Below are 11951 nucleotides of genomic sequence, written 5' to 3' on the forward strand. Positions count from 1 at the left end.
TTTAATTAATAAAATCCGAAACTTTATATCGTTCATAAACAATTAAATTTCAGATTATTAATAATTTGGTTTAAGTGCGATTAAAATTAACGAAACCATTCAAAATTTTAATCCAATAATTTTTAAAATTAGCCACTGACGCATGAAATTATACCCCCTTCCCCAATTAACCGAATTATTAAACCAAAATTAATTAAAATTCAATTAGGGTTTCAAATTTTACGAATTGGGGAAAGGCAAAATTAGGGTTTATACTTATCTGAAAAATCTGAAATATTTACCATACATTAAGCATGTACCCAGAAATATTTTGTCAAAATTTCAAGCAATTCCGAGTAGTTTAGGTCGACCTTTTAATTGAATTACTGTCCGACACTTTTAATTTTTAATGAAAAATTAACAATAACGCCCAAAAAACGATACTTCGAGGCCTGTTTTCTCAATTCTATTCCCATTAATTGATCTTAGAAAATCGTTTTCCATCAGTTTAGGGTTTTAAAAATCGAAAAAGCGATGATTTTTGATTTCGGACCTGATTATACGCAATTCATCCAATAATTCGTAAAAAATTCCGAAAAATCAACAAAAAATCTAAAATTTCGACAGATGCAAAAACAATAATAATCATGCTAATTCATGCTTTGAATACATAAGGCTCATGATACCACTGTAGTGGAATACAGTTAAACATAATAACATGTGCGGAACAATCCCCAAAGCCAGGAAACATGTATAAAGCACAGATTAAGCAAACTTACATTCGAAGCGTGTTTTCCACAATAATCTGTCAACGAACACGAACAAAGAACTCCACTTGTCGTTCCTCTACTTGGTTCACCGACACGTCAAATCCGTCTTGATAATCGTAGCTTAGACATTTGATCAAGATACTTTGCTTTTGGGAAGAACTCACTTTTGGAAACAGGTATGCAGTATTAAAGAGAAGCTCAAACTGGTGTTTACTGAAGCAGAATTTGGTGCAATGTCTAAATATTCTGTGAAGCAAGTCTATAACAAGCTGGCAGGTAATAGACCTAAGGTCCATTGGGACAGATTGGTGTGGAATAAGCTTAGTACCCCAAAGCACGGGTTTATTTCTTGGCTAGCAATCCAATCCAGGTTGCAAACTACAGCTAAAATGGCTAAAATTGGTATCAGCAGCTCTGCAAGTTGTTTAATTTGTGGACAGAAGGATGAGGATCATCACCATCTTTTCTTTGATTGTTCCTACAGCAAGCAATGTTTGGTTGCAATGAAGGCATGGTTGGGAATCAACACTACTGCTGTTGATTTACATCAGTTATATAGAAGCATCAAGCATGGAAGACACTCTAAATTCAGGAAGCAGGTATACTATGCAGCAATTGTGGCACTGGTGTACTTAATCTGGAGATGTAGGATCACTAGCCTATGGGATCAGTTGGTTCCTGCTGTTAAAGTTACAGTTGGTACTTTGAAGCAAACTGTGAAGAGTAGAATTCAAGCAATCTTGCCTAAATATGTAAACAGGAAAGACAATAGTTGGTTTGTGAGCTTATAAGCTTTGTATTCCTAGTTGCTTGTTGTTTTGCTAACTTCTTGTTGAAATGGTCCAACCTAGTTGGTTTGTTTCTCTTGAAGTTAGTTTAGGTTGTAATTGTTGGAGCCTTAATATTATTCTCACTTGCTTAGCAAAAAAAAAAAAAGAACTCACTTTTGGAGGCACAGAGAGAATTAGGGTTCTCTGTGTCTCTAGGGTTTGAGTAATATGAATTGTGTGTGTGTTGGAAACAAGGTTGTAAGGTTATATCATTAACCTTACTAACCGACCAAGCAATAAGCAAGGCTGGCTAGCAAGCCGTGCGAGCCAAGCAACACGGACACACGCCCGCGCCCAGCGACACACTGCAGGCCGAAGCCCACAGCGCGCGCGCCGAGCAGCTGGGCCGTGGGCCTTGCTCGCTCGTCATGCTGTGCGCTAATGCTTGATGTTGCGTGCTCGCGCCCAATGGGATTGCCTTGCTTGCTCGCGAGCTTGCTGGCTCGTTGGGCCTGTCACGCTTACGTGCTTGGCTCGACGGGCCGGCAACTCCGATGCCCTTCGTATTCGCGATTTAATATATTTCCGATATATTATTTATCGTTTCGTATACGACGAATCACCGTCGTACGATACGATTTATTCGTGTCGCCCAGCTTACGAATATTCGCGATACGATATACGATTCCGACAAAGGTCGTACCGTATAACACGTTTCCAACTAATTCCCGAAAAGCTATTAAATGAATTTCCGATTCATTTAATCCGATGATCTGTTACGTGTCATTGGTGTGACCTTGTAGGTTCAGTCAAGAGTAAGTTGTGAGTTCAATATCCATTAGAACTCAGTGATCGGAAACATTGCTCCAGCTAGCTGTTCCGATCACTTGATCTCACTGAATTAATTGTTCGAAATTAATCTGAACCTTGGTATTAGACTTAATGCACCTTGGGTGAAGGACATATTTCCTTCATTTATGATATGCTTTATGGATATATTATGTTTATGTGGATATGATTGTATTGGTATTAGTTAATCGTTATACATGGAAGCCGTTTCAATGGAAGTTCTCCTGAGCTCAAAGTACGAGATTGTTATAATAAATCACTTTTACAATTATTTGAGTATTGCAATTGATAGATAAATGTTTATTTTCATTATATATATACATATATTTTCGGAATTATAATTTTGCATTAAATGTTACTATTTTTGGTAGAAAATATTTTCAAACAAGATATCACAAAGTAAAATGGGAGCCTAGTCTATGCTAACAAGTTTACCCCTTTTATGTTCTTTGCTCCTCGATCCTATTTCATGAAGTAAAGTGGGGATACGAAAGACGATGGCGAAATGTAAGTGACCTTAATGACGATTAAGGATCAATACATAATTTTGCCCCTTTTGTATTCTTTACTCTTCGATTCTAGGTCTCGAGTTGAAGCGGAGTCCTAAAAGATGATGGCGGAATGAAGGCTAGACATTGTCGGGATTGAATTAAAATTGTGAGATCTTGGTTTTAAAATAAAACATCTTAATTTTATTCGAGCGTTTTCAATTTTCGACAATCATTTTATAAATCTAATTTTCAAGTTTCGAGGACGAAACTTTTTCTAAGGGGGTAAGATTGTAATACCCCGAATTTTTAAAACTCGATTTATTATTTTAAATTATTTTTATTAGTTAAAAATCCCTTTAAATCTTAATTTCATACTTAATTTTAGTTAACGAAGTCTTATTTCGCTTTAAATTTTAATATTGTTACACGATTTACTTTTCGGATTTTATAATTTAATTGTTATATTTACGAGCTTAACGACCTTTTTAAATCTTAATTTATTTTCGGATTTTTGATAATTTCTAAACGTTCTTATTTTATTCGAAAACTAAATTTATTTCGTTAACGATATTTTTATAAAAGATTATTTCGAAATTTAGTTTTAATTAAACATTTCTATCCCAATTAATTTCCTAAAAATAGAAATCAATTTTCTGAATTTTTTCCTAAAGGAAATTACTAAAATGCCCCTAGAAAACAAAATTTTCAATTGCCTTTCTCTTCCTTGCTCTTCACGTGTACCAGGGAGAATGAGAAACAATTACTTCCTCCCTTCTTCCCTCATTTCAGTCTCCATTCAAAGCAAAAACCAAGTTTGGTTCTTCCACTTCATCCTTTACAAATTCAACGATTTCAGAACTTAATTTCAACACCAGAGACCAATTCCACTTCCTTTTCCCCTTTCTCTGATTCGAGCCCTCAACCCCCACCATCACTGAAACCATTATCTTCCACCACCATATGAAGGAAATAATGCATTTGGTCCAAGTATGCATTTAATGTTAAGTCTAATAAATGCGGTTCAGTATTAATTAACAAGTTAATAATTCAGTGAGATCAAGTGAGCTGAATGCCTAGCTAGAGGCCGCTTCAGTTCAAGTGGAATTAATTATATTAATCCACAGCTTACTCTTGACTGAACCCGTAGGGTCACACAAATAGTACGTAAACGGATCAAGTATTTAATGGCATTAAATACTCCATCTGTGGATATTCGGAATCGACGGATCTTGGTTTCAGTGGGAGCTGAGATCGTCAAAGGCAAGCAAGTGAATACTCCGGAAACGATGATATTGCCGGAAACGGAAATATGGATCGCATCGGAAATATAAATATTATCCAAGACGTAGATGTTGCCGGAAACGGAAACATGGTACGTATCGGAAAATATTATTGGAAATGGAAATATTGTCGGAATCGGAAATATTGCCGGAAACGGAAATATTGTCAGAATCGGAAATATTATCGAAATCGGAAAATAATTCCGGAAACGGAAATATTAAATATTTGTTCGAAACGGAAATTAATTCCGGAATCGGAAATATTAAATATTGTTCGTATCGGAAATGAATTCCGGAATCGGGAATTTAATCGGAATCGTATCGTACGAATTAGCATCGGACGAGGCTCGCTAGACAAAGGCCTAGCACGAAGCCAGGCCGTCGCCCAGCAAGCCAAGCGCAAAAAACTACACGCCAAGCCTCGACCAGGCCCAGCGCAATGCCAGGCCCAGCCAAGGCCTGTGGCGCACGCGGAGCAGTCAAGGGCTGCGACATGGACTGCGAGCAAGAGCAGCTCGCGTGGGCCGCGAGGCTTGCGCGGGCTGTGCTCGTGCTCGTGCTCGTGTGCGGTTGTGTGCAATACAAATCCTAAGGCTATTAGAATTTGTTCTATGATTAAATCCTAATCCTAATAAAGATAGAATTTGTTTAATAGAGTTTTAATAAGATTCTAATTAAATAAATTAGTATCCTAATAGGATTATAATTCCTTTCCATAAACTCTATAAATAGGTGCCTAGGGTCACATATTTAGATCGAGATTTGAAGTATTCAAAAGGTAAGATTTTCAAGCAAAAATCAGCCAAACACTTGCAACCTATATTAGCCGAAAATCCTAGAACCTTAAGGGCGATTCTAGTTGGTCAAGCTTAAGGTGGATCCGGACATGATGTGGACTATCTACGGAGGGACGACACTTGGAGTCCTAAAGACTTGTTCTTGTTCGGTTCGGGGGCAGCTAGGGAGGGCACGCTACAAAGTGTATGCATCTGAATTATGCTAAATGATTATGTGTAAATAATATGTTTCCTGGCTTTATGGTTTTTCCGCATGATTTATGTTTATTCATATGTATCATAACCTAACACCATATCTACCACTGTCGACCACCACGGCCAACCACCCAGCCGCATCATCTCTCAGTCGACCACCGTCCACCACCGAGCACCCCACCGTCTCCCCTCTCCTCCTCCACACGCATCCCCTGCCCTCTCCCCTGCTCCCTCTTTCTTCGACCCACTGCACCACCAACACCACGCCACACACCACCACCTCCAGCCACCCTCACCATCTCGCCAACCAACTCCACCCTAAATTCCGGCGAGCCACCGCCCAGACCCGACCAAGAAACACCCACCCTTCCCCTGGTTTTCGTTCGCCAATCGTGCCCTTTCCCCCCCCCCCCTTCCCTCACCGTTCTGTCGCCACCAAGCAACCACCACCATCGCCGCCTCACCTCCGGCGCTGCACCAAACCACCGAGCCACCTGGCCACCTCCCTTCCTCCCTCCTCTTCTCTCCTCCTCTTCGTGTTCTTCCCCTGTTTCGATCCCCTGCTTCCAGAAACCAAAACCAATTTCTAGTTTTTTGGATTTTATCCTCCTTAAAACCCATAATTAAGTTGGGCCACTTTCATTTGGGCTTTTTGGTAAGTTAGAACCTAAATTGTCATTGCAGATTTTCTAAATCTTTATTTTTCATGTTTTAATAAACTTTTATGATATTATTATTAACTAATAAATTGTATAATATTTTTAGGTTTTATTATCGATTTTAATAAAATAAATTACTAGCTTGATTCAGCAAAAACCGAATTTATATAATATTTTCATGAAAATCAAATTATGAAATATATAAGTATATTTCGATTAAAATTTCGATTAATAATATTTTCAATAAATTATGAAATTATATTTTACTAAAACTCGTTATTTATAAATTCATGACTTATAAAATCTATTATTTATAAAATATTGATTTTAGATTATTTATCGTTTAATAACTAATTCGATGATTCAATATTTTGAAAGAATTCGGACTCGGAGCTTGTGAGGGGGTCGAAAAAGCACGAGGCTAATGCATGACCTCGTCCTTCGTGGGCGTGACGTTGTCAGATCAAGTGTAGTTAGATTTCCTGTGAGTTTACACCCAATTGACTAGTAATATAGGAGTCGCCATTCAGTTTTTAACGACAATGAGAAAAACTGACAAAACCCGGTTATCGTGACATAAAGGGAGTGCAATTATGTTCGACCACGACGGCCATAGGTTCCCTTGTGATCCCTGGTGTGGGGATCGCTCAACGTACACCTGCAGGGCAGAGATTGAGAGTTCGGGGGATTGTAACTACCGTGAGGAGTGCTCATCGATAACTCCAGAGGCAGGTTATCCTTACTAGCTCAGCATAAATAATTGAAGGGACATGCGTTAACTATTAAACTATTCTGAATTGATTTTAGCAATATGCAACACATAATACTAAATCGATCGTGATTAGCTTGTTTAGATTGATTTAAGGTACCTAGCATGATATTTCAATTGTCCAAGATATTATCTTTATTAGGCGTGATAGAACAATCAGATTAATAGTTTAACGGTTTTATAAAAGGGTGATGAAAGCGATTAAATCATACGAAGGGACACATTACGACGCACCCTTGAGAGGTGCGTCACGGTTCTCAGAAAACTAACCACTTGGCTTTGCTATTTCTCCTTTTATTTAACGAATCTCGGGTTTCTGAGCAGTGTTCCAGTATTTAGTCTTAATTCATCAGCTACAAGGGACAGGATACGTTCTGTTTGACTTTTGGGTCGATTGCGACAGAACGCGGGATCAATTTCGCAGCGTGAGGCTTAGGCTTAGGGTTGGAGTCAATACTCAGATTATGAATTGTGTGTCCCTTTCTCGTCGATTATCAGGCTGTATTTATAGGGAAAGATTTGGTGGAAAGATAGATCTTTAGAATCCGAACCCAAAGAGAATTCTGAGACAACACGTCCCGGATATTTTCAGCGCCTAGGGCTGGGCGTCGATGATTTCGGCGCCTAGACCCAGGCGTTGAAAATAGGGTCTGAGCCGAGCCTTTTGTCAGATTTGGACTCTTAATCACGGAGCTTTTGAGACTTATCCGAGTTTCTTAGTGCGTATCAACTTATGACGGAATGCGTCTGGGCCCGTTACGAACTCTAAGTTCGTTAGGAATTTAATTAATACGTAACTCTTATTTTCGAATTATAGCAGGAACAGAATTCCCTTTGTAAATTCTATCTCTTTTAGGATTTATGTTGGAGTGCAACACCTAATTCCGACAGATTTCTATCTTTTATGTCTTGCCACTTTTAACAACTACCCGTTATGGCAGTTACTATTTTTAACAGGTTTCTATAAATATCAGGTTTGGCTGAAATGAAAAGGGTGATCGAGATTCGTTATTTTATAGGAGTGCGTTGCCAAGTGGAGATTTATGTTCTCATCATCGAACCTTCCCTTTCGGGAATGGGGACAAAAGTAGGTGTCTACAGTTAGCCCCCACTTTGATTGAGTCTTGGAGTAAGACGATGGTCAAAGTATTAGACGGAGTGTGTCATACAAGCCATGGTGTATGTGACCTGTTTTGCGAGGGTCTCACGAGCCCCCGAGTGATAACATTTGACTTAAGGGTCATCACTTGAAGTGTTAACATATTCCTCACGTGTCATTGGAATTTGTTAAGTATAGGAACTCCCTCACTTTGTCATTGGAAGTACCTACAGATGTATAGAAACTCCCTCACTTTGTCATTGGAAGTATCTACAGACGTTTTCGAAATCAAAGCTATAAAGTGCAACCAGGCCTGGCCAAGCCCGATCACGAGGTAAAAATGTTTTTAAAGATTCTCATTTTCAGGGTTAGCTAAACGAGAAAACCCCCTTTGTTTTTATAGGACGTAAAACGAAGGAAAATCCAGCAAATCGCTCTTTTCTGGAAAAGCGGAAAACCAATCCTTTGATTTTTGGAAAAGGGAAACCATCTTTTGATTTTTGGAAAAAGATAAACCATCTTTTGATTTTTGGAAAAAGATAAACCACCTTTTGATTTTTGGAAAAAGATAAACCACCTTTTGATTTTTGGAAAAAGATAAACCACCTTTTGATTTTTGGAAAAAGATAAACCATCCTTTGATTTTTGGAAAAAGATAAACCACCTTTTGATTTTTGGAAAAAGATAAACCATCCTTTGATTTTTGGAAAAGGATAAACCGGGAAAAGTTATTGCTGCAACAAGTAAGGACCTGCGCGGTTAGTGGCGCAGACCCCGCCCGCTGAAGGTGGGCGAGCCTGTTTTTGTTTTTGAATATTTTATTTTCGAAAACTGAGGACCTGCGCGTTTTAGTGACACGGACCCCGCCCGCTGAAGGTGGGCGAACCTGAATTTGTTGTTGTTTTTTTTATTTGGGACTCGCATGGTTCTGACGCGATCCTGCCTGATCGAGGTGGGCCAGAACCTACTTCATTTATTTTTAGGATTTCTTTTGAGAATATTTTTTTTTCATTCTTGTAAGAGCGAGTTCTCTCGAGAAATGCTCAGGTTTAGTTGCAACCTGAATGTGGGTTGGCAATGTGTCTAAATGGACCATCGTTTAATGGCCGTTTGCCTTTCATTGGTTTTTGACCAAGTCTTTGCGGCCCATAGGATGTATGTCACCGTTGAGAACTGGCCCAGTTATGCCACTACTTAGGTCCTTGCGAAATGACTGGTGGGACCATATGCGAATGTTAACTAAGACCTTTGCCTTGAGGTCGAGTCCGTTTTTTGAATTTGTCCAAGCACGGGACGCGGCCTGGAAGCGTTGTTTCAAACTTGCATTGTGTATTTTCTTTCTTTCAAGCCCCCAAGCATTCGTACTTGATGGTTGCTCTTTGCCAAGAAAAGTGCGTATTTTATAATGTCCTTGATCGTGTTTGGGATCGTGCTCGTAAGTGCGAGCGACCTTTGTAGTGGTATGCTACTTCGATGAAATCGTGGAGTGCGACTTCATTTTCCGGGCGACGAAGTTTGCTTCATTTTTCAATGATTAATACATCGAGCTTACTTCGGCCCGGATTGATCTTTTTGACAAATAAACGCTTTTAATTTGAGAAACCAACGACGTAATGATTTTTTTTGTTTCGGAGAATGACCTTGATTATTATATATTTTTTTTTATATTGCTTTGAAAAATGTACACATATTTTTTGAGACGAGTCTAAGTTTTGACATTTGCTTTCACTATTTGGGCTCTAGAAGTGCTTTGGGCTTGATCTTGATTACAACAGGGCCCCGTGTCTACTAACACGGTTTTGGGCGTTCTCCTGGTTCGCGTTTTGGAAGAGTTGGGCCTTGGGCTGCATTTTCAACGCCCCGTGCCAGGCGTTAGTTATTCCGGCGCCCAGCCTCGGGCGCTGAAAATGCTGCCTTAGCAGCCCATGATTTCGTGTATATATAGGGGGTTAAGTACGCTTTTCTTTTCCACCACTGCCAACTTCTTCTTTCAATTATCTAGCTTTATTATTTTTTTACTTTTGCCATGTCGATCCCTCCTTTCTCCCTCCAACGAGTTGTTAGGCGCTGTCTTAGAGCCCTTAATCCCACAGAAAAGGTTTTGTTGAAAGGATACCACTTAGAGGCACTTTTAGGCTTACAACAAATTAACATTGATTATAACTTTCTGTATGCCGCCCTAACCTTTTGGGATCCTGATCACCATGTTTTTGTTTTTCGGGGCAATGAGGTATGCCCTTTACCAGATGAATTTGCCGCGATCCTGGGTTACCCTATCAATGCTACTCCTGCTACCCCTGGCACTGTTAAAGAGGGTAAAACAACTATAGGGGCTTTCCTAGGACTAGATGATGACACGCTTGCTGAGATCATTGTGGGTGATAAGGTTAATTTGGCGAAACTTACAAAACATCACTTTAGGCCTAGTAAAAATATGACTGAACAGAAATTGAATATCCGGGCACTTATATTCTGCTTGTTGAACCACTATTTACTGTCGAATAACAATGGTGAGTTTGGTGATATAAGGTTGATTCCCCTGATCAGTCAGATGGAGAGTTGCTATTCTATCATGCCGTTGATTGTTGCTGAGACCTTGTTGGGTGCGGATGAGTTAAAGAAGGATGCCAAGTCCGAAAATTTTAAGGGGAGCCTCCTATTGCTGCAGGTAATTGATCGTTTATTTGCGCGCATGTGATTGTTATTTTTTTTTTTGCCTCTGCCTGGAGCTGATTTTCAGCGCCCAGGGCTGGGCGTCGGAATTTCTGGCGCCTGTTCCTGGGCGTTGAAAATGCGTCCCAGGCCTTATTATTTTTCTGATCGTACCCGTTTTTTTTTTTGCAGACTTGGCTCATGGAACGACTTAGGCTTCTAGAAGCTCCTGCCGATCCTAAACATTATCGCCCTATAGCTTTAGGCAACCGGAAGTATTAGCACCAAGGCTAGGACGAGGCCGAATGGGCCTCCTATTTTACTCATGGCATATGCTCTATTAAGTGGGTGGTACCATGGTGGGGTTTGACTAATATGAAGGGGGGTTCCGAGACGGTAGTTCATGTTTCTTTGTTGGGATTATCTCGGCCTGTTTACATTTTTCCTTACCGAGTCATGCGACAATACGGCTTAAGGCAGACTATCCCATTTGCTGATACGGTACCACCTAAAGTAGCGGTTTTTTCACGAGCACGGGTTCAAGCGTGGGCTAAGTATTATGGTGGCCTCCCGCGTTGGACCGTGGCTACCGATGGTTTGTGGGTCTTTCCGAGAATTATAAGTTGTGGATGGGTTCCGATGATAAGGCTGTGAGAACTAAGGCTCGAAATGAAGAGTCGGCTGAACTTTTGATACCTCGAGGTAGGGCTAAGTATGAAAACCGTAATCCTGCTAACTCTCGTGAAAATGGCATTAAGACTGTGAAAGCTCGTCCTGATCGAAAGCGAAAGGAAATTCCTCCCCGTTCCAGTTCTAGGCCTAAAAAGGTACCTAACATGAAGGGGCCTGCTATTCCCAAAAGAAATGCAAGCTCTCGCGGAGATCGTCGCCGGAACAATGTATGGGTTAGGAAAGTTCAGCCCCCAGTAGAACCAGTGGCTGATCGAATTGATGTTGATAATCCTTCCCCTCCCATTATCTGTGCCCTTGAGGCTGAGCGGGCTATTGCTGTTCAAACTGAAAATGTTTCTGAAGCCTTGGCATCCTTGGAAGTTAGTGTCAAGGAGCCTGTTCTTATGGAGATCGACATAGGGGTAGTGCAGAAGCCTGTGGGGGTGGACCCTGCGAACATTGCCCTCTACAACACTCTATTTGATGATCCGGAAGAACTCGAGTAGTGTAGTTCTTGCTAGGGTGTAGATCCCCTTTATTTATTTCAGTTGTGTTTGTTTTTCATTCCTTAGCACTTTTGTTTTCCTTCTTATTATTTTTAAATATTAATAAAGGCGTGATTTTATTTTTATGGTTTCTTTGCTTTCTTGTTCTCGCTTTGCTTCTCTTTTTTATTCGCTCATTTCCAACACTTATGCACATTATATATTTTTTGATTGGACCGAATCCATAAATGGGATTGCCTACGTATCCTTGTTAAATAACTTTAACTTAGAATCAGGTCGCGCGTAGTTCTAGCCGGAATGAATCTTAGGATGCCGGATTCGATAAGTATGTTCTGAGATGGAAACATATTATTTGAAACGGTAGAATAGGCGATGTTTATTTTGATCTGCTGCTTTGCCGTAAGTCGAAATTTGCTTTATGATTTTTTTTGAGTACATGTGTTTTGCGCATTGTTTGAGTACA

At 40.0% G+C, this 11951-nt stretch overlaps 1 protein-coding gene across 1 annotated transcript; it reads left to right on the plus strand.

Annotated features, from left to right (window-relative positions):
* The first annotated feature begins 982 nt into the window (after positions 1-982).
* Positions 983-1540, plus strand: LOC110775851 (uncharacterized). Its single transcript, XM_021980446.1, has one exon. The coding sequence runs from the start codon at positions 983-985 to the stop codon at positions 1538-1540; it is 558 nt and encodes a 185-aa protein (XP_021836138.1).
* The last annotated feature ends 10411 nt before the right edge of the window (positions 1541-11951 follow it).

Source organism: Spinacia oleracea, chromosome 2 (assembly GCF_020520425.1).
Source record: "Spinacia oleracea cultivar Varoflay chromosome 2, BTI_SOV_V1, whole genome shotgun sequence".
Classification (NCBI taxonomy): domain Eukaryota; kingdom Viridiplantae; phylum Streptophyta; class Magnoliopsida; order Caryophyllales; family Amaranthaceae; genus Spinacia; species Spinacia oleracea.